Source organism: Leptodactylus fuscus, chromosome 3 (assembly GCF_031893055.1).
Source record: "Leptodactylus fuscus isolate aLepFus1 chromosome 3, aLepFus1.hap2, whole genome shotgun sequence".
Lineage (NCBI taxonomy): Eukaryota > Metazoa > Chordata > Amphibia > Anura > Leptodactylidae > Leptodactylus > Leptodactylus fuscus.
Window position 1 is genome coordinate 36,777,671 of NC_134267.1, and position 23,441 is coordinate 36,801,111.

Genomic DNA, 23,441 nt, shown 5'->3' on the forward strand with positions numbered 1-23,441 from the left:
ACTCCCCTTTCAGGGAATGGGAGCTGTTCTGCTATAACCTGGTCTGGGGCTATACAGAGAATGGAGCCATCTTCTTTTTTTGCTGGACCCCACCAATCTGATAATGATCCTTACAACAGCAATATTTGAAGTCTGCAAAACCCTGTTTTAAGCAAAATAACCCCTTTACTTAAATGTCTGTAATTACAATATGCCTTTATCCATAGCCTAGAGGATAAGTCAGAATGCTGGGGTCCAACTGCTGGGTATCCCAGTGGCGAAGAGGAGGCCCAAAATTTCCCCTGCATCCTTCATGTGAAAGAATTGGAAGTGCGCCTGCACGATTGGAACTCTGGAGATTGCAGGCTTGGAAACTCCATAGAAGTGAATGGAGTGTTTGTTGCCCAATCACACTGGTGCTTCATCCACATGGAGGATACGGGGGGACTTTTTGGTGAATCCCCAGTGATCTGATCCCTATTGAGTTGGAAGGACTACCCCCTGTTATATAACCTTCAAGAAGTGCACAAAATGAGGACAGCACAAGTACCCCTTAGAGACAGAATGGACACCTTGCCCCTAGGCACACGTAGCACAGTTTGAGAACCTATGTGTATGAGTATAGTATAGTGTATGTGTATAGATTAGCAGTTTGGAAATATCGTCACTGTAGAATTAAGAATCATTTACAGGCCTTTTTTACGTGGCCTTGGAGAGACGAGGAAGTGCCACACATCCCTATTGTAAACCCCTTTCATATTTGGTACGTGACCTGAGATCTCAAGATGACTTTACATATGCACAGCCATATAGTGTGTCCGCGTGTATACTCTCGATAATCATCTTAATATGTACTCTTATTATAAGTGAAATTTTTATGTTTAGCTTCACATCAAGTCTTATGAATTATAGGTTATTTTCCTATAAAACTTTGATTTTTATATTTTTTATTATTAGTAATACAAATAAGCAATAAAAGCAAATACAACTGTTATGTTAGCTATATATAAGAAGGCACATGTATATGGTCATGATATATCAAAAAAGAATAACCACCGTCTGTTAAGGAAAGCTATGAAGTGAGTCTCATCCTATCGGCTTCCTATGTCTTCTATGACATCCATCTGATCATTGACTACTTGGTGGTTCTACAAAGGGTCAGTCCTAAACAACCATACACATCCGAACTGCTAGATCCTAGGCAGATAACTATAAGTAAAGTGTACATTTTATTAACCTTATGCTCCACATCTACTCCACATCATGGACCATAAGCAGTGTATCCTTATCCCTAATCTTCGGGTTTCCTATGTGGTTATTGGTTGAAGATCTGACACCACAGTGAAGAGTCTTCTTAACATGACAATTTATCAAGGAGAAAAACTGGACACATACACCGACTGGACCTTAACTGGAATACGTGACTACGTCAGGAAGATTCAACCTTTAAGTCCCTCGAACATAGAAGATGCCTCTTATAATGCAGACCACAAACTGAGCAGTGTTTAAGGTAGTAAGAGAAATGATGTTGTCATTGTAATGGTCAAAAGATATAAGATTGGAAGTAAAATAAAGGCCAGAAGATACAATGGATTATTGTCTTTTGGATTTCTGTTATACTAAAAACGGGTAGTCATGCGAGAGTTAATTGGTCAATGAAGAAAAACAAAAACCTGTTTTCATGTTAATTTGAAAAAAAAATTTCAGCAATGGCAGGTTAGAAGAGTCAGATACAGAGCTGAAGCCACACGGAGATGCTGAACATCATTTCTTAACTTCTGTTTCTCTCCTAGAAAAATATTTGGCTAATTTTTCATTGCAATTTGTGGGGAAATTAGCTTGGTAGAAGCAGTGGTGTGGACCCAAGCAGTCAAGACAGGGACATAAAATGCAGAAAACTGGTTTATTTAGAAAAAACAGTAAAATAAATAAACCTTGACTTCAGGCACAACATGAGCAAAACAAAATACAGCCTTAACTTCAGGCAAAAACAAAATAAAATCCTGCTCGTCTGAGCAACTAACTAAACAGAACGGATAACCTAACTATACTTATGGTTTGCTATCAGCCACACGAACAAAAATGGTGCGATATAGTCTCACCAGACTCAGAGTTACAGGACAGAACCTCACACCTCCTTTCACCTCATGGAACTGCCCTGCAATCCAGGAACTGCATCATTTTTCTGGTCAAGTAATAAGCCAAGAATCTACACCTGGGCTGAGGCCTACTCCCGATCCGCCCTGGACCACACATACGTCAGAAACCTGGGGCTGATATATCTGGACTCCAGCACTCTGCCTGTCACCTTCTCAAAAAATATACCAACAAAGGGAACACAAATCTCAATAGTAGTAGAATTGCAGTTCATTTACAATAGTAGAATGAACACAAATACATACACAAAGTATTACCAAAAAGTGTCTGTCTCTTTAATGAAACTGAACTAATGGCGATTTGTCATGGACAAACTCAAATGACCGCCAAATCTATTGCACAGCAAAAATACAGAAGTCGCATGTGTCTGTGAGTCACCGTGACCTTCTGGTGCCACCTGACAGCTCAGGAAACTTCAATTGCGCTATATTGGGGGAAAATAGCTGGATCAGCCTCCCATCTCCAGAAATCTATTTCCAATAACTTGTAATGATAATTTTGTATGTAAGAAAGGCAGCCAGGTCCCATTTATACTTGTTCAATGTATCAACCATCACAACATCCTATGGCAGTGATGGTGAACCTATGACACGCAGGTAACAGGTAACACGCCAAGACATTTTGGGTGACACGCATCGGCAGCTACTTATTCTGTTATTGCAATAAGCAGCTGCTGATACTTCTTGCTCACTTGCCAAACTGTGTGAGGGCTAAAAATGGGGTTATACACCGTGTGATGGGCAGAAAAAGAAGGTTCTAGGCCTTGTAATGGGCCAGAAAAAGGGGTCCTATACCGTGTGATGGGCCAGAAAAAGGGGGTCCTATACCGTGTGATGGGCCAGAAAAAGGGGGACCTATAACGTGTGTTGGGCCAGAAAAGAGGGGTCCCAGTGGCGTAACGAGAGTGCGACCGTGACTGGGCCTGGAGGAGTATGGAGCGCGGCCAGCTGGAAATGGCTGGGGCCCCGGACCATAGTAGTTGGGGAAAGCCTTTGTTCCCCGACCGCTATACATATTGTTAATGGAAAGGGGCCTGACTGGCCCCCTTTCCATTAAATGCCAGCCCAGGGGAGGAGTATTAAAAAAAAACAAAAAAACCCTTTATACTCACCTGTCCTGGGCTTGGCATCCGCTCCGGGATTCTTCCTGTGGTAGATGCTAAATCCTAGTGGGCTGATGGACCTTTGATGACATCATATTTATGTGATCATACTCTTGTGTGGGCGGAGCTATTCCGGATTGTATAGGACAATGTGAAAGCTGGGAATGAGACTGATGGAAAGTAAGGAGGAGAGAAGAGAACATGTGTGAACAAGAGGGGGGCATGGCGTATGTGCAAGAGGGGGAATGGGGGGATTCAGACTCTGGTGGGGGGTGGGCACTGTTAGCACATTATTCTGTGTGAGGGCCGCTGGTGAGCATATAATACTGTGTTGGGGCCACTGTGGAGCACATAATGCTGTGTGAGGTCCACTGTGGAGCACATAATACTGTGTGAGGTCCACTGTGGAGCACATAATACTGTGTGGAGTCCACTGGAGCATGTAATCTGTCCCAGTATTGTTTACTTGCTGGGTGCTATGCTGTTCACTCACCGTATTCTTGATAACTGTAGTTGTGGGTATTAAAGCTGTACCCCTGTCAAGTCTCTGAGATATCACTTCAGAGCCCGTAACCTCCACTATCAAGGATTCTCTCTAGGAAGGGGCCCGCAACAAAACTTTGCACCCAGGCCCACAACTTTAGTTATGCCACTGGGGGGTCCTATACCGTGTGATGATCCAGAAAAAGGGGCTCATATACCGTGAAACAAAATAAAAAATAAAAAACACAGTTCACCGTCTAATATGATAAAATTTAACTTTTAATTCATGTAAAAATTAAAGAGGAACATAGTAACAAACCATAGGTTCAGTGGACAAAATCACAGGTCTACGCGTTTCGAGGCAAGCGGCCCTTACTCATGGCATAGTACCCACTGAACCCTTGGCTAGTATGTGTCTCGTATTTCTTCTTTTTATCTGCCTCTTACCAATTTCAATGCCAATATTAACTTCAGAACTTTAAGATATTGTTTCTTTCCTCTGATAAAAGCAATTTGGAAATCCATCATTCATCTAGGACAGCGGCCTTATACCTGTGGGTCCATAGCTGTTGTGAAACTACAGTGCTCAATCCTTAGGATACAGAACAGGGGCCAAACCCGAACCTTTGGGGAGGTAGGGAGAGAATGAATCGCAATTTCACAAGTGTAATGAAGAGGTAACGGCTTTATTGGCAATATTCACACAACGCGTTTTGGTCTTACTCGCGCCCTTTTTCAAGTGTTAACTGCTGTTCTGCCCAGCCAAATTCATGAGGTTCGGGTTTGGTCCCTGTTCTGTATACAACTACACCCTTGAGTGTCAAGAATCAGCTGCACTTCACTCAGAGAGGAACCTTCTGGTAATTGGTTCCGACACATCTAAAGGTGTTTGGTCTTATTCGTTCCACAACCCCAACAGGTGAGGCTCTTTGACCTTCTCTATTTACCATTGTCATATCAATTGAATTACGCAATGAGGCGCTCGGTGTTCTCTCTCTTTCTAGCCTTAGGATAGGCCATCAATGTTAGAAACCTGAAGACCCCTTTAACCTTCATGGCTGTTTCCATAGCTTGAGATGGGGGGGCACTATAGGGGCTATTATATGTGGAGGCAGTGTAGAGGTCATTAGAGTATATGTAGGGGTCATTATATTATATGTTGAGGCCATAATATGTAGAAGCAATGTGGGGCACTGTGGAGGCCATTATATTACAGGTGGAGCACTGTGGGAGCCAATATATACTATGTGGAGCACTGTTGGGATTATTATATTACATGTGGGTCAGTTTGGGGGCAGTATGTTACATGTTGTGACACTGTGGAGGCCATTAGGGTCATTATATTACACATGGAGGCGCTGTGGGTGCCATTATATTACGTTTTCTCACTAGGGGGTGCTTCGCCATAAAACTGCCATAAGCAATGTATCCTTATGCCTATTCTTTGGATTTCCTATGTGGGTACGGGTTAAAGAACTGAAACCACAGTGAAGCGATTTCTCATCATAACAATTTATTAAAGAGGAGAATACATACACCGACCGATTGGAACATGTGACTAATTTCACATCTGCGCCAGAGTCCCAGTTGGAGAATCCTTTGCAGTGTCTGCCTGAAAATTGACATAGGAAAAAAATCCTGCTCGGAGGACTTATCCTCTGCTCCTTCAGTTTTTAAATGATGGACACCCAACAGACCTCATTATAGTAAAGGGGTCCATTGGACTCCATATGTTACCACTATTGTAGCAGTCCGCCTCTCCATTGTTCTGGTTCTCTGGCAGACCAAAACAACAGAGAGTTGACGCTGGTGTGAACCTAACGTCAGTCAGGAAGATGTAGCTTTTTGATCCCTCAAGTATAGAAGACCTGTCCTGTCCTGGACTGGCTTAGCACGGAGCGGTGGATTGGGGAGGCCACTGAAGCAGTGCTGCTCCGGCAGCCTCTCCTCATGCTCAGGCAGAGAGCAGGTCTTCTCCGTGCCTGCTCTCTGCCTGCGAATGGTGCTAAGCCCCACCCCTTCGACACGCCCCGCCCCTCCGGTCCGCCACGCCCCCTCTTCCCGGGGGGGGGGCGGCTTTCTGTCGTTCGCTTCGGGCGACGAGAAGGGCAGGTTCACCCCTGCCTACATGCGAATTGTATTTCCTCAGGATGATGGCATCTACCAGCAGGACAATGCGACGTGTCATAAAGCTTGCAGTGTGTGGTTGGAGGAGCACCAGGATGAGTTTACCATACTCCCTTGGCCAGCAAATTCCTCAGACTTGAACCCAATCAAGAATCTCTGTGACCACCTCAATCGGGTTGTTAGCGCCATGGATGCTCAACCGCGTAACCTAGCGCAGCTGGCCACGGCACTGGAGTCGGCATGGCTCAACATCCCAGTGACATCATCACAACATCCCCTCTGTTCCTGCGCATCTCGCAGTGGTCCGCTCTGCCAAAGGTGGCTATTCTGGATTTTGACAGGTGGTCACATTATGTGACTGGACTGTGTATATCTCTGTGGTAATTTGTAATGAATAACTACATTACATTGCTCCATACTGGCAATGGTGAAAAGATATAAGACTGTATGGAAAATAAAATCCAGAAGATACAATGATTTATTGAATTTAGGATTTCTGTTATACTAAAAATGACATGGGAGTGTTAACATTTCCATGAAACTTCATGTTTTTATTATATAGCGGTATACCGATTTTTATCATGATTTAAACGTATTGACGTAGCGCAGCTATATACAGAGGTGTAATAATACGTAGATGCTCCTTCATCTCTCTCCTGCAAATATATTACCCCTATTTTTGAGGATACATTGTCATATATACATCAAACCACACACAATATACAAACAAAAAGAGATTCCCTGATCATAGAAAAGAATTGCAGCTAATATACAGTAATGGCATAAACAGAAATATATCAAGTTTAGTTATTCTGCAGAGCTTTCTGACAACTCCGACCTTGGTGTCATTACATTGCATTATGGCTGCATGGGAATGCATTCATGATAAGTAAGACTTCGTTTTTCACCAGATTGTGGTAGACTCTTGAAGATGATAAATGTACATTCACACCTCTGCAAAAATGAGAAAAAAGGACAATTAACTACAAAACAAAAAGTAACAGACTTCAAGACAAGGGCTTTTCTAATAAAGGCTCAGAACAGCATTAAAAATAAAAAAGTAACCTCCACAATGGCTACCCATCATGGCCCTTCCAATGCTTTCAGGGTGCCCTGTTGGTCTCCACTTCCTGATCGCTCTCCTTAGGCTCGGTTCACATCTGCGTTCGGGGATTCCGTACCCCTCTCCGTATGACAACCGCGCTGCAAGCATACGGACCCCATTATAGTCTATGGAGGCCGTGGCTTTCCTACGGTAGAGATCCTATACTGTCTATTGGAAAACTCCATTTTACAATGAATAACCTTTATTTGCTGATGCCATAAATAAATAAATACATATATAGCATACATATACAACATGGGCGTTGTCTTTGTATCCTGCATCATTTATTATTAATATTCAGCAATTAAGTAGAAGTTGCAATAAGTAATGACAATTGTCACACGTGTATTGTAATGCTAAGAGGAAAGAAAATTTGCAGTCCCAAATACTTTGTACTGCTAAAGACGCTAAACTAGACAGACATGGAAGCTACATCTCAGTATTAATATAAGAATAATCAGAACTCGCAACCCACCAAGAAGAGCAGCATCACCTTAAAGGGGTTATCCAGTTTTTAATATTCACTGGGTATCCTTAGGTTAGGACATCAATTTTAGACCTGCAAAGGTCTGATACCGGTGAACCCCGCGTTTCAGCTGTTCAGGGACAGCGTGGCTCACTGGGATAGGCATCAATATCAGAAACTCCTTTAAAAATACTCGTAGTATAATAGACAAATCCCTGGCAATGCACCCCAAGTTCTTCAGGAATTATAACCATTGTGCCAACCAACCAGTATGGCTTTGGGGTACTCTTAAGAGTGCCATTTAAGTAGCTTCTCCAACTTTAGCTATCTTATCATTGGTGCAGGAGCACTAGCAGATCGCTACCTCCTGGAATGGACCTAGTGTAAGGCGATGGCGGCTCAAAGGCCAAGACACAGTGATAAAGATCACAAAAGATCAGGTACGAGCTGAAGGCAAGTCTGCCTACTCTCCCGAAATGTCTAGAAGGCTCACAAAAAACTGGTGACTTCCCTGAATAGTTGGCCAATCTCCTCAACCTATGCATGACCTGGGCACTTTAGATGTTGGTCATGTCTGAAAAAAAGGCATGCCCACTTCATAAGAAATGGGGCATGGCAATGCTCAGAACAAAGTGTAACCTTGATAGAAAATTAGTATGGCATGTTGTGTGCACGCCTTTCTCTCAGATGAAGCATCTAAAATTTGGCAAATATGGCTGAAGGTAAGGGAAGGCAGAGTTTGTGCAAGGTAAACAAACAAGAAGCAGTTCAGGTTGGGCAGCAGAGATACAGAATCAGGGACACACAAGTCAGGGGCAGGTACATGATAATGGATGGGGACATTTTAGCTGGTGCACTCAGGGGCCGTTTAAAAGGGAGCAATAAGCAGCATGCATATCCTACAGGCAGCACAGGAAGGGGATGGAGGCACACACAGGAGCCCAAAGACCGCATGAAGAAAGCCAAGGGGACAGCCAGATGGGAAATACCACTGGTCAGCCACTGACACACACAGACCCTATAGGGGTCTCTCATTGATGTCTTAGGTTAAGGCCCCACGTTGTGGAAACACAACTTTTTGAGCCAAAGCCAAGAATGGCTACAAAAGCAATGGAAAATATATAGAAAGCTCTTATACTTCTACATTCTGCTCAATCTAATCCTGGCTTTGGCTCAAGAAGCTGCAACAAAATCTGCAACAAAAATAGTTCTGTTTCCGCAACGTGGGGCCCCAGCCTTACATGGGTTTTTGCTTTCATTTGGATCAGAACTGTAGGTTTATAGTATATTTCAAAAATGGTACATGATGGCAGATGGAGAGAACGACGTCTCTCCATCTGCCATCATGTACCATTTTTGAAATATAATTATCAAGGCTGTTTTACTCTGGATATTTCGAATTAAAGGCTATGTTTTAAATAAGAAAGTGTTTTGCTGGATACATCGTTGAATTTCTCACTATTTACCCCGGGCTGAGGGGCTGGTTTCCGTGCAATTCGCAACAACTGCAGAGGATTGAAACACAGGATCATTCATTGTGGATATCATATCTGATTATTATCCAGGACACGTAAGTGAGCTTACACGCTCTTGCACATTTTTTCTGTAGGTTTATAGGTTAGCCCTGGAGTCAGTCTTAGCAATTATATAACTCTACAATAATTACAGTACAAGCCTCTGCTTTTATCGATATTTTACCTCTGACATTTCTGAACTCTTCACATCACAGGCATCACCCGCTCCGTATTCACTGACATGGTTTTTTCGACATGATGTCTTCCCACAATTCATAACCAATTTCATATTTGTTCCAGCAACAACCTACATAAAAATTATTATAAAGTCAATACGAAAATACAGTATAAGTATACAAATGCTACATATCATATAAAATTCACTGACCTGTGTGGTACATGCTAATATTCTATTGTGCTATAATAGGCTATTATTGGTTTCTTCAAGGTATTACTGATTCATCCCAATCCTGGTCACTTATGAAATGTGTCTTGTTTTCAGGCCCTTGGGAGCATAACTATAGAGGATGCAGAAGTTGTAGTCACATCTGGACACTACGTAGGAGGACAGCAGTTCTATAATGGTATATGATGGTTAGGGGACCCTGGTGTACAGTGGTGTAACTAGTAGAGATGAGTGAGTAGTATTCGATCGAGTAGGTATTCGATCAAATACTACGGTATTTGAAATATTTGTACTCGATCGAATACTACTAGCTTTTCGCAGTAAATATTCGATTCAGAACCAGCGTTGATTGGCCGAATGCTATACAGTGAAAAGCACTCCATTGTGGTCCGATTTTAGACTCCGCCTCCTCACAGACGAGCCCCCGGCAGAACCAGCGTTGATTGGCCGAATGCTGTACACTGGCCAATCAACGCTGGTCAATGCATTCCTATGACATAAAGTCAGCTCTTCCGACTAGCAAGGACGGGCCTGCTGCAGAACCAGCATTGATTTGCCGCAGGCTCGTCTTTGCTAGTCGGGAGAGCTGGCAGCTTGTGGTTACGAGGGAACTGACTTTTTATCAGCGCAACTGCAAGCGCTGTGCAGTTAAAGCGCACGGACCCCATAGACTATATTGGGGTCCATGTGCTTTAACTGCACAGCGCTCCTCCTAAACACTCTCCTCCTGCTACTCGTGGACTTGGTGACTCGTCTTTAGTTGAATAATGGTTTCCCCTGAAACAAGCATTTTTTTCCCATAGACTGTAATGGGATTCGATATTCGATCGAGTAGTTGAATATTGAGGCTCTACTCGAAACGAATCTCGAATATTTCACTGTTCGCTCATCTCTAGTAACTAGGAATGGCGGGGCCCCGTGGTGGACTTTTGAGCAGAAGAAAGGGCCCTTTCACACGGAGGATACGCTGGCCGAATTTTGAACGTGTAAACGTTCCGAATCAGCAGCGTTTAAAACAGGTCCCATTGCTTTCTTTGGGAGCCGGCATACGCGCGCTCCCCATAGAAATAAACGGGCTTCTTTTTCCCATTCATTTCTATGGGGAGCGCGCGTATGCCGGCTCCCAAAGAAAGCAATGGGACCTGTTTTAAACGCTGCTGATTCGGAACGTTTACACGTTCAAAATCAGCCAGCGTATCCTCCGTGTGAAGAGGTCCAAAGGTGGCGGTGGATGAATGACAAGGCTGTGCTCAGAGCCCAGGGGGAAGGCTCCCTGTGTTTTCTGAACACAATTAGCATAAAGAAGAAGAGAAATTCTTACCTTCAAGCTAAAGTTAAGAGATGAGTAGCCTTTATAAAGGCTATTCCTACGTGCCTTTAGTTTAAAACATGTTTTTAATGCAAGAATCCCTTTAAGTTATTGTTACATTGACCGCCTTAACTTACCTGACTTTGAGCCTTCTTAATGTCGGTGCATTTGAGTAACTTTACATCATTTGATTCTTTATTGTACTCCGTAAGAGCAAAGTCAGCAGCCTGCTTAACATCCTCTCTATTGATGTCAATATCCATATACGATCCAATTAAATGACGGTTACCAACAACAGCTAGGGTAAGAAAGGAGCCAATAATAAGGAACATGTACACATTGCCAGCCATGGTGGTACCTGAAAGAACGAAATAGACAGAAGTGTATCATTAAGAGTATGTTAGGATAGAATATACAACATGCATAGACTCTCCTATAGTAAAAGATAGTAGGATATAGAGTTCTATCATAAACCAGCACTTACTAGTAGTGATCTTCCAATCCGCACTTCTGAAAGATGCTTGGAAATAATGTCTCGACTTGTATGTTCCCTGGGTTTACTAACCGGTTTCTCTGAATGGGTGGATTTTTTTTTATTTTTAGATGTAACCACTTATTATATATTACAAAACCAATTATATCATGTCATAGAAGTTTCTTTCCTACTTGTGTAATCCCAACCATGAAATATCTTGATTATTTTAATACTGAATAGGTCAATTAACGCAAACGCAAGCAACGTGACATATCATAAATGAGTTTTGGGACGGTGACTTAGGATTGGCATGGAAAGTACCTGAGCAAAGATTTCTTATCACATTTTCCATAACTACAAACAAGAAGGAGTCAGGGCTAGAAAATCTGGTAAGAGGGGAGCACAGGTTTAAGAATGTAGAACGTTGAATGTAGACTGGAGAAACAGGTTTAAGAATGTAGAACGTTCTAAGAATGTAGAATGGAACAGAGGTTTAACAATGTAGAATGTTCCCACTGTGCTCGGTGCTTGAGCAGTATTGACCGCATTGGTGTTTGCTTTGTTTTGCTGTCTATGGGTACTTGGCTTGTTATTCTGTCAACGTTTTCCTGTCTGCTGCCTGCCCTGATAATTGGCTGATCCTCGCCCATGATATTTGCTAGCCTCGACCTTGCACCACCCAACTATATGTCCTGTCTGCTACCTCAGTGCTGTGAATAGGGTGCACCCATCTATGTATGAGCCAGTTACTAGTGGAGTCTACACTGGGGGTAGTGACTTGGGGATTCATTGTAGAAAACATTAGACAGGTTTTCGGGGACAGTGTTATATACTGTATAGTGGCTCAGAATGGTACTGTGGTGCTGCCCCCATTTCCCATTCAGCAGCTCAGCAATTCCATTCAAGGCCACTACTGAGCAGTTGGGGTACTGGGTGTTGGCAGTGCTGAAATTGGGAAAATTATTTAGGGGGAACTCTGGAATTATATCTCCCCCACCCCTGCGCTCGACCGATTTCCCCCCCAAACATCCCGACTGATCGGCCTCCCCCCTGCACACACTATTATGCCCCATGGTGGCCCCTGTGCACAGTATTATAACTAATAGTGGCCCCTCTACACAGTATTATGCCCCATAGTTGCCCCTGCACACAATATTATGCTCTATAGTGGCCCCTGCGCACAGTATTATGCCCCATAGTGGCCCCTGCACAAAGTATTATGCCCCATAGTAGCCCCTGCACAAAGTATTATGACCCATAGTGGCACCTGCCTAAACTATTATGCCTCATAGTGGCCCCTGCCCAAAGTATCATGCCCCAATGTGGACCACCCATAAACAATTATTATACTCTGGGGTCTTTTCAGACCCCAGAGTATAATAATCGGAGACCCAGGGGAGGATACAAACATAAAAAACACTGTTACTTACCATTCCCTGTCTCCGGCGCACTCCCCACAGATGTTGGCCATCTTCAATGATGGAAGAGACTTCAAATAAGCAGGGGCTTGCGTCACGGATGCGTCACCTAGTAGGCCTGAACCCTTCTGGAGCCAGGAGAGGTAAGTAACAGTGTTTTTTAAATTATGCATTCTGCTTCAGACACATTCGATTATTGAGGCTTTGATTTCTTTAGACTGGAAAGTTGAAAGACAGTTTGTAATTATGCTGGAACTGAGTTCCAGCCCAATTTATGTGCTGGGTGTTGGCCCTCCCAAAAATGGCCGCCAGCCAGCATTTGCACTCGGCTCTGCTGGTGTCTCACTGGCAGAGCCAACTGCGCAGGCGTCAGAGGTGACGCAGGAGGAAGACGACAGAGAAGGGGAGGATCCAGCCGAAGATAGAGGCGTCGCAGGATTGTGTTCTCGAACAGCAGTGGGGACGCCCCCATCGCATTTTCAGCGCTGGGGCCCGCCTTCATCGTTGCCAGAGAACTAATTTACATACCGGTAAAAACTGGTATTTCTAAGGAACGGCGCGGCGGAGATCACATCTAAAGGTAAGAGACGAATAGCCTTTCTAAAGGCTATTCCGACGTCTTATCCACAGAAAAAGAGGTTTTAATGGTAGAATCCCTTTAATGCATTGGTTTTGAGAGGGACCATTCCTATATTCATGTAAAGATATATCATCCTCAGCCTTCACAGAACTTTTGTCTGATATAAAAGACCCCCAGGCTCACCATTACTAAAGTTTCCTTGTTTCTTTCAGTATATGGGTAGCAATTATTTCTATCACTGGTGGTTTAGTAAATAGGATAAGAGGGATCTGCCATTTTACCACCTCACCTGTAAGAACTATTACAGTGGGTCATATATAGTGAATATAAGGACTTACATTTGCACCTTATTAAAAATTCTTAAAGACACTGCAACAAAAGAGACATTATTTAACTAAATACCCCCCATAAGAATACAGATAACATTGCATATAACACACATATAGTGACGGATTAGTATGCTGGTGTCAGTGTTTTATCCGAGAGTCAACACCTCGACCTTCAGATCTTAAGGACAGTTTTCAACAAAACTATCTCAATCACTTGGCATTCACAGCCAAACCTATGACTTAAGATCACAAGTCTTTACCTTCCTTGAACTTAAGTCGAGTCTGTCAGACCCAAAGTGACGCCAAATATAATAACAGTGCTGTGTAGGGGCTAGTGAAGGAGAAGAAATACTTAGTGGCCTCGATGGCGGACCAGATTTGCCAACAGACAGCCCTAGGTGCCTTGACTCTCTTCTGCATTTGCTGTCCCTTCAGCTTTGAATAATATTTAAGGCCTCTGCTTACATCATGCCTGTTTGAAGGCAAATCTGGTAGAAGCCGGTGGCTCACAGGTCACCACCCATACACTAGGAATGGTTAAACTTGTTCGATCACTTTTTGAAAGATTTATGATGCACAGCCTTCCACTTTCAGAAAGGATAATATAATCCATTTAATGGAAAAATAGCAATTGGGCAACAGGTCAAGGAACGATACTGTACATCTGGGTATAGTGCAAAAGGGGACATTATTACTATGTGTGTGTGTAGGGGGGGGAGGGTGCAGGTCTCTGCGGGTAACTGCTTTTTAAGTGGATTTTCTCTCTATTTTTTGGGTCTTAAGAAACCCCAACGCAGGTGTGAACGAAACATTAGGAACTCTAGTTCAAATGGAAAAAGAAACAAAACTTGTCAAGTCACTATGTTAACAATTTATACTGGAAAAAATAAAGCTGAAATCCGATAGGCAGCTGTAGAGCAGTGTTTGCCAACCTGCAGTATGTGTACCCTATGGGGTGTGCCCACAGCAGTGCCCTGGGAATAAGAGCTGTCTCTCAGTAAGGATAAACCCGCAGGTGCCAACCTTATTGTAGCTGTGCACTGCCTGTCTGTGTTAGCAGGCTGTCAGAGGAGTTGAGAAGCTCAATAAGCATTTACATGAGTGCAGATGGAGGTGCTTATTGGTGTTAGGTCTCCATGGAGTGAACAGTGAGCTCACACTCAAACTCACACTCTGCTCTGAGTGCAAAGTGCTGCTATCAGAACCCAGAGCAAAAAACTAATTGTTATGCATTATGAATAGAGATGAGCGAACAGTAAAATGTTCGATATTCGATATTCGTTTCGAGTAACCCCTCAATATTATTCTACTACTCGAATCGAATATCGAATCCTATTATAGTCTATGGGGAGGGAACGCTCGTTTCAGGGGTAGTCAACATTCAATCAAATTATACTTACCAAGTCCACAAGTGAGGGTCTGGCTGGATCCTCCGAGAAGTCTTCTCCGTGCAGCGTCCCCGCGGCATCTTCCGGCTCTGAATTCACTCCGCCAGGCATCGGGCCTGGGCAGAGCCGACTGCGCATGCCCGCACTGCAAGAAAATGTAGTGCGGGCATGCGCAGTTGGCTCTTCCCAGGCCCGATGCCTGGAAGAGTGAATGAAGAGCCGGAAGACGCCGCGGGGAAGCTGCACGGAGAAGACTTCTAAAGGTAGGAGAAGAACCAGCGTTGATTGGCCGACTGTATAGCATTCGGCCAATCAATGCTGGTTCTGCATCGAACTTTTACATTCGAATAGCGTGTGGTACTCGATCGAGTACGAGTATTTCGAATACCGTAATATTCGATCGAATACCTACTCAATCGAGTACTACTCGCTCATCTCTAATTATGAATAAAGCTCTCCTCTCACTGTACATTGCCAGGTGTGGGGACACTGAGGGGGCATCATAGTTTGTGGAAGCACTTTGGGGGCTTCGGAGGGGACCACTGGGAAGGGCATTATATTGTGTGTGGGGGCACTGAGGGGTCATTTTTCTGCATGTGTGCACTGAATGGGTCATTACACTGTGTGTGGGCACATTGAGGGGAGTCATTAGTTTGTGTGTGGGGACATTGTGGGAGCCATTATATAGTGTCTAGGCCAACTGAGGGGGCATCATACTATGTAATAGCACCAAAAGGGGTATTATGCTGTGGGGGAGGGGGGGGGGCAATATGAGGACATTATACTGTGTGAGGGCACTATGGGATGCTGTGACGCTGTGTAATGTTCTATTTGTATATAGTGTTGTATGTTTTATATATAACTGTAATGGTTTTACTTTAAGGACTGTTCCATTGAGGAGGAATCACTTTTAGGAGCTGATGGTTTAGCTCAGCCATCACATGGCTGGGGAGGAGACTGGGAGTCCTCAACTATCACCATCTAACACCATCATGTATCCTGCAGGCCCCCCCAGCTCTGCACCAGCCAAGGAGATGAACTGGAGGATTTGGTCAAGGCTACAGCTAGCAACACTCATTATTCCAAATACTATTACTAACCTCTGGATTCCTACAATGGGTTTCTTCCTTTGCATGTCTGCATCACTACAAGTGACATGCTCAAAAAGGGGTTCAGCTTTGTCAAAAGTGGGTCACCACCAAAATTTTTTTACTGCCATCTTCACATCAAAGCAGGAACTATCACATGGTGGACATCATGTAACATCCCCTTACTCCACAGACCCCACTGCCTTATAATGGGGTTTTTAGGGTTACAGCATAGTGTATGTTGCTTTGATGGGGAAAACAGAGTTGCATGCTGTTCTATTCTTCACATAAAATCGGATGTAACTACTGATGGACACTCCGAATAAAGCCTAAGGGTACATTCACACTGTTAGACATGTCCATTGCTCTTATCCGTTATAGAATGAGAGCAAAGAAGATTAATGGCAATAGAATGACAGATGCAGATGGAGCCCCTGCCATTCTTCCCTCATAAAAGTAAACACAGTATGGAAGAAAGCATCAGTCACTCTATTGCCATTGATGTCCATTGCTCTCATCTTATGATGGGTCAGAGCAATGGACATTAATACTGGTATTGTGTAACTGACCACCTTATGGGAGTCAGGGAGTACTAGTACTGTATGGGAGTACTCACTAGAGGGAACCTTGTTTGATAACATCGAGAAACACTGCAGTTTACATCTTTTTATTCCAATTTAAGGCTATGTCCAGTAAATATTATTGCTTGTAAACTTTTCCAATTTGCTTTCTGTATACGGTAAATTCTTTACGGACAATAATAACAGTTATTTGTAGAAACTGGACAACCCCTTTAAACCTATATATTTATACTATATATACATTTCATTTGCACATACAACTGAAAGCAGCGATCGCTCACTATTGGGGAATCCTGTACCAGATTCCCCGTTGGTGAGTGATCTGGGCGACGGCGGGCGTGCCGGCAGAGAGGACTATGCGTGCTCTCTCTGGCATGTGTCCCATAGGTTTGCAGTCACGAGGCTATAATAACAACAACTTTGAGTGCCATTGCTGTCTAAGAGGAAGCGCTGCAGTGGGCAAAAGTGAACAAAAAAGGTCATGGAAAATATTATTAGAAAGCTATACAACTGAGCAGATGGCTGGAACTCACCAATCCTAGCAACTATGTATTAATGGCTGACATTGCTGAAGCACTAAATGACCCTCTTTCCTTAGTGACGTTTCGTTATAGAACCCTAAAATCCTCCTAAAAACATCCTTTAATCCACTTCTCCAAGAAGCATGTGACACTCAGGAAACCTGTTCTGTGATTGGACGTCTGTACGTATAGAGTCTGCAACTTTTCACCCTATATCGGATCATATAAATGGGTAATACTATATATAATTTTGGTGTGTTTTTTTCTGTTATATTCTTATTAAAACATACATAACACAGAGTAGTAGGGTCCCTCATAGGCTCTCCCAGTGGGTGCCAGTATTCCTGTCTCTTCTACTTTAAGTATGGCTTTCCTTTACAAAAAAAAAAAAAAGCGGATTACAACAGAAGACATGCAAGAGGTAAAATGAAGAATTTGACAATGTAACGGAACAGGATCTGTCTCCAGACTTTCTAGGATGTGTGTCAAAACAATGCAAAACTACAAGAACAACACAATGTGGGTGTCATTTTCTTCTTTAGGCCCAGTTTACAGCAATATTACGTATCAGTGTTGCATCTTACGATGGTAACATTGGTGATATTAGTCGGACACAGATCTGCAATCTGTTATGTTACTTGCATTAATATTGCCCTGTGTATTTTAGGCCTATAAAATATATAGAGATTTTTCTTGTTCATTGCTTGAAATAGAATATTACACAAAAAAAAAACAACTTACTTACAGATAGACGGTCACTTCTCCGAATACAACCGGTGTTTGCTCCAAGACGGCAGATGCTACATGTGAATCAGCTGCTTAGTGTGGACATAGAAGAGGTTAACCAGGAAGCCGCAGCTGCTAGCCACTCCTCTGGCAGAAGAAACACTGACAAGTACTGTACGTCATCTCCCAGAAATCCAGACTGTAGGAAGAAGGAGAGAGCTGGCTGGCCATGCATGCTATACACACAAACACATAGGACGATGTGCAAAAGTAACGCAAGGCATGAGAAGGACTTCTGGGCCGTGTTAACCTTTTCAGCTTTGATCTTCAGTATTTAGCATAACATCTTCCTTAAGGTTTCACCTAAAATAATCAACCCTAGCCAATCCTATGATGGGAATCAGACCTTACCAGAATTATTAGCCCTAAAAAGTTTGGGGCCCTACTGGCGGATAGTACGACTCGGTTGGAGAAAGTGAATAACTAGAACAGAACATCACTTATTATTGAGGCATCAGGCTTGGTGGTTACGGACAGCTTCATAGAGACACAACCATCCTGAGCTATATGGTATAACACGTCTAGGCATGGTCTCATAGCAGGCCGTCTCTTGGTCAGATCTAGCACACTTCTTAAGCAATTTTCCCAGCTATATGGACTGTCTCTTTATATTCAATCTCTCTAACAACTCACTGTGTTCTGCTATTGTCTCGGAGATGGCCATTGATACAACGGAACATGTAAATTAATACAATGGCTTGCACATGGCCATAGATCTCCGTCGTGTGAATAAGCACATAGAGGAATACAAGGGCCGTATATAGTTTTCCTGTTTCCCCATTGGATCTCAGGGTAGACTGTTAGGCCTCACCCAATTCCCATTGTTTTCACTAACTATGGTCAGACCCCCACATAGACCATTCATTTAAAACAAAAAGTCACCCCTCTAAATATTTCCCCATGATTCCACATTACAAAGTCATGTGGAAATGTGCTGACATATGGAGCCTCTTTAAGGCACAGCATCGTCTAAAATACATCAGAGAGAACGTTGCGATGGCATTTGATTACTTTTGTTGACAGAAGCCATTGCAACAAGCATGACCCAAGCGACTGGATTTTTTGGGGAACTGGTAGTTTAGGGTTACCCAAGCATTAGTAATGTACTGTATATGGCCTGCTGTGTTGCATAAAACATCTGGAACTGTAACGCCACTTTATGTAAACCACATAATGACATATTACATAGATTTTCTATATGGAAGAGAAGGTAAACTTGGTTCTCCGCATTATGACTGAGCAGATACTAAAGTGGTAAATAAAGGTGTTTGATGGATTTCTAGATCTATATGACTTGGAGTAGAATAATCCTGGCAGGACTCCTAGTAGATACAGTGAGAGTCCCGGCTAGTGTTCCCACATTGTCTATGTACAGAGAAGGTTGTCAATCACTGTGTACAGGCGCAAATCAGCCCCATATTTTTTTTCCTCTATAGTTGCATCAGACAATTGGTATAAATACATCAATAAATATCCTTTATACAGCTTAACCTGCATAGGAATTGATCCAGCTAGCATTGAACCCTAATGACAGCTGCAGCAAAATACAGGAAGCAGGAGGATAACATCAGTGCAGGGCCCGCTCCCCCTACGGGCCCCATAGCAGCTGCCTGATCTGCCTACATGGTAAGGCACTTATTGGACTTGTAAATAATATATTTGGTTCTGTACTAGTGTACAAAGTATGCATCACTTTTCCTTTACTTGTATTGCTTTTTAGTTTCCTTTTTTTTTTTTTTTTTTTGCAAAAATCGCCAACAAAAAGTTAAACACGGGTTGTCACAGTTTATTCCACATATTTTGGTTGTTATTTTATATTGGACAAGGGATGATGTAGAATTATTGTCTTGTCTAGTGCTGGACTGTGCAGGATGATGTCAGCAGGCTTTCCTTATTCTCCCATGGCACCTCCAGTACCGAAAATGTGCAAAACAAGGTCTGCAAAGTAACAGAAACACATTTATTTGCTTAGGCACCACGTCATCTTTAAAAAATGTGTAAGTTGCACTTTCTTTATTCATGAAGCATCCTTCACTATGTTTAACCTAAAACATAATTTATTCTGAAGGACTATGCAAATAGAAACTCTTATTACTCTTAGTAGTATTGTAGATACTGCCATAGAGGTTATGGAAGGACTACGGCAAAAACACTCTTTTGTATCCCTGTCCTTGTCACCTGGTTGTCTGTCACTCTCCAGGCTTCTTTCAGGTATACTGCACTCCTATCCCTGCACTTCAGCTTCTCCTCGGCTCCTGATCAGACTCCATCTTGGCTTTTAGATTTCTCTTTCTCTGCTATCAATTCCATGATGTCTCAGCATCACATGGACAGCTAGAGACTGTACTATATATACCTGCCGTGAGGCAGTACAATCATACTTCTCTCCATATTCTACATTGAGGGAGTTTACATGATGGCTATCCTACTATTGTGGCATAAAATATTTGCAAATCGGTTACTAAGTTGCAACCATTAAACACCTTATGTAACATAAAAAATTTAATATTCGATTCAGCAAACCAACGGTAGGAACTGATTTCCAAAACATGATCATTTTAAAAGAATAATGGATATGGCGCCCTCCCCCCTTACACATTTCAGGCTAACTCTTGCCTTTATGGAGCTAGTGTAGATTTTCACCTAGGTGCAAGGAGGGTCTGTCTAATTTATGTCAAGGGGAGGACAAACCAATTCATTTAGAAACGAATTTGACCTGAAATTTCGAAGGTCACAAAACCTTATTAGGCTGAGGTCCACATTGTGGAAATGCAGCTTTTTTATTGCAAATTTTGCTTTGTTTTTTGAACCAAAGTCAGGAGTGGATTGAGCAGAAGGGAGAAGTAAGAGCTTTATATATATTTCCCATTCCATTTGTGGCCATTCGTGGCTTTGGCTTATTAGAAGCGCAGCAAAATATGCAACAAGAAAAGCTGCGTTTCCGCAATGTGTGACCTTAGTCATAAACTCTGGGGTCAAAGTGAGAATGTATGACTTAGCAGAAGGAAAGGATTCAGATAGAAAGAAATAACTAGATAAGGTAATATTGGCTGAATTATATATTGGGGAATGAGTACATATTGATGGCAGCAAAAATCACTGGAGTGCTTCTTAAGTGGGCCAAACTGTACTGAATGGGGAACCCATTGCTATGTATCCCTGGTGCTAGCCACACCACTGCTCAGATACAGATGTAAGGGGGCATTCACACGATGTAACGCGGCGTTGATTCTGACATGTAAACTCGCGTCAGAATCAGCGCTGGAAAATAGAATCCCATTGTCTTCAATGGGTTCCGTTTAGAGCGCGTAACACATTGAAATCAATGAGTTAAAAAGCCTCCCATTGATTTCAATGTGGTACGCACGCTAAACGGAACCCATTGAAGTCAATGAGATTCTGTTTGGCAGCGCTGACTCTGACACGAGTTTACATGTCAGAATCAACGCTGCGTTACATCGTGTGAATGCCCCCTAAGTAATCTGTTTTTAAGGAATGAGGGCTATTAGCATATCAGCGCTGACGGTATATATACGTTTTTACACCCCACCTTATAAGAGGAGCACTGACGATTTATTCAGTGGATTAATGAACCACCGTGTCTCCAAATCCTTAAAATAATCCCAATGGTAAGATTACTCATATAACAGTAATGACCTTGGCCAGGTTGGAGTCTTGAATGATGTGGCAGGAGCTGTTCTCACTCGTTGAGTCTCTCTTACAATCCTTCCTTCCAATTTCTACAGTCAAAACATATCGCGTACCAGCGACGATCTGAAAAATGAGATATAGGCCATTAATATTAGAAAGTGGATAAGCCTATTAAACAGAAGTTGATAGAGAAATATATAAGGACCAAACAATAATTTGTAGTTAGTTGGTATCTAAGAAGAAGAAACGTACAAGTATTCTAAGTGTTACTTACCTGAGACTCAGCAGATAAGACCTTTATTAGCTTGTAGTCATATTCATCTGTGGATTTTTGATTGTACCCATTAACTGCAAACATGGCCGCCTTTACAACATCTTGATCACTGGGGTTTCGCTTCTGAAGGCCTCCATCACCATACACATATACAGACAAGACAGAGAGAGCCACTAAAGCTCTGGTACACAACCCCGCTGACATCATGCTTCCAATGCAAAAGAATGATGGAAGAAGAGGCCGAGGAACAGCCGAGCGACACTTTTATAGTCACGAGCAGGCGGACGTGGGGACAGGTAAAGATGAAAGACTGATAAGACTAATGCATTTCTATTGATGTGTTATTTAATTAATGATAACTCACATAATACATGGCATTTACTCATTGCAGAATCCTCTACACTTGGCTAAAGGATAGGGAAAGTCTGACGGTATATCACATTTTATCGTAGAAACAAATTCATTATTATCTTATCTGAAAATAACTATACATATTTGTATGTGAAACATTATTTAGAAAGAAAACACATTGAAAGAGCTTTATTATGTCAGGCATTTTTGAAGTCTTATGGATGTTAACACAGCCTACGACAAGGCCACAAGGTGATTGATCATAGCTAGAGATGAGCGAACACTAAAATGTTCGAGGTTCGAAATCCGATTCGAACAGCCGCACACTGTTCGACTGGGTTTCGAACCCCATTATAGTCTATGGGGGGAATTGCTCGTTTCAGGGGTAGGCAACATTCGATCAAATTCTACTTACCAAGTCCATGAGTGAGGGTCGGGCTGGATTCTTCTCCCTGCGCAGCGGCCTCGCGTCCTCTTCCGGCCTTGAATTCACTCTGCTAGGCATCGGGCCTAGGGAGAGCTGACTGCGCATGCAGAGTGAATTCAGAGCCGGAAGAGGACGCGGGTTCTGCATCGGAAGAGGACGCTGGTTCTGCATCGAATCCTAACTTCGAACAGCTAGTAGTGTTCGACAGAGTACGAGTATTTCGAATACCGTAGTATTCGATCGAATACCTACTCGATCGAATACTACTCGCTCATCTCTAATCATAGCCACTCAGTCACTGTGAACTTGCCTATAAATAATCCTCTGTAACCTACACAGAGCAGCCATGTGCATGAGATTTGTTCTGTGGGATTTAATTCTGCAGCAGGTATCCTTGTGGACCCAACAGAGTAAGGGTGCATTCACACGGAGGAAAGTGGTGCTGAATTTGGCATGGAATCCGCGTCAGATTCAGCGCTGAAAAAAAAGCTTCCAATTGACTTCAATGGGTTCCTTTTTCTGCTCCCATTGACTTCAATGGGTTCCTTTTTCTAGCAGAAAAAGGAACCCATTGAAGTCAATGGGAGGCTTTTTTTTTCAGCGTTGTATCTGAGGTGGATTCCATGCCAAATTCAGCACCTTAAAGCTGGTTGCAAATGACTGTGTACTAGCCGGCTGCCATTAATGAATGGCGCAGGTGGTGCACTGGGGACCCATGGATGCCACCTGTGCATCGGCCCCTTTCATTCAATAAACAGGAGCCGTGGAAGCAGGGCCACAAAATCAGACAGGGCTAGGACCTGTACCATATATTGCGGCCTAGACTCTCAGCCCACACACAAATACAATGGGTGGTAACCTTCGGTGGAATAAGGTCGACAGTTTGATAGATGAAAAAGCAACAGTAGATATCAAGGCCTAGTT

At 42.9% G+C, this 23,441-nt stretch overlaps 3 protein-coding genes across 4 annotated transcripts in view; 1 reads left to right on the plus strand and 2 right to left on the minus strand.

The window, feature by feature from the left end:
- LOC142197275 (cystatin-like) overlaps positions 1-23,441 on the plus strand; it is a 376,276-nt gene that overhangs the window by 302,976 nt on the left and 49,859 nt on the right. The gene's annotated exons all lie outside the window — the stretch shown is intronic.
- On the minus strand, positions 3,983-17,896 carry LOC142196577 (U7-hexatoxin-Hi1a-like). Of its 2 annotated transcripts, none has more exons than XM_075266547.1 (4): positions 17,774-17,896; positions 10,786-11,006; positions 9,118-9,240; positions 3,983-6,802 (listed from the first exon to the last, which is right to left on the minus strand). In XM_075266547.1, exons 2-4 carry the CDS (start codon positions 10,996-10,998, stop codon positions 6,707-6,709), a joined length of 432 nt encoding a protein of 143 aa, XP_075122648.1. In that variant the 5' UTR covers positions 10,999-11,006; positions 17,774-17,896; the 3' UTR covers positions 3,983-6,706. The 2 variants fall into 2 exon arrangements, with proteins under 2 accessions (XP_075122648.1, XP_075122649.1); XM_075266548.1 differs by having other exon boundaries at positions 17,770-17,896.
- LOC142196578 (cystatin-like) lies at positions 19,610-21,988 on the minus strand. Its single transcript, XM_075266549.1, has 3 exons — positions 21,740-21,988; positions 21,472-21,588; positions 19,610-19,752 (listed from the first exon to the last, which is right to left on the minus strand). The coding sequence occupies exons 1-3, from the start codon at positions 21,944-21,946 to the stop codon at positions 19,666-19,668; spliced, it is 411 nt and encodes a 136-aa protein (XP_075122650.1). The 5' UTR covers positions 21,947-21,988; the 3' UTR covers positions 19,610-19,665.

Bases quoted from the DNA above. Each gene is read 5' to 3' on its own strand.
- LOC142196577 (XM_075266547.1), bottom strand. From the start codon at position 10,998: ATGGCTGGCAATGTGTACATGTTCCTTATTATTGGCTCCTTTCTTACC. The intron at 9,241-10,785 runs GTAAGTTAAGGC...ATTTTTATGTAG, and splicing joins TTAAGAAGGCTCAAAGTCAG to GTTGTTGCTGGAACAAATAT. The intron at 6,803-9,117 runs GTAAAATATCGA...TCATTTTTGCAG, and splicing joins AGAGTTCAGAAATGTCAGAG to AGGTGTGAATGTACATTTAT.
- LOC142196578 (XM_075266549.1), bottom strand. From the start codon at position 21,946: ATGATGTCAGCGGGGTTGTGTACCAGAGCTTTAGTGGCTCTCTCTGTC. The intron at 21,589-21,739 runs GTAAGTAACACT...CTCATTTTTCAG, and splicing joins TCTTATCTGCTGAGTCTCAG to ATCGTCGCTGGTACGCGATA. The intron at 19,753-21,471 runs GTCATTACTGTT...GTTACTTTGCAG, and splicing joins AAGACTCCAACCTGGCCAAG to ACCTTGTTTTGCACATTTTC.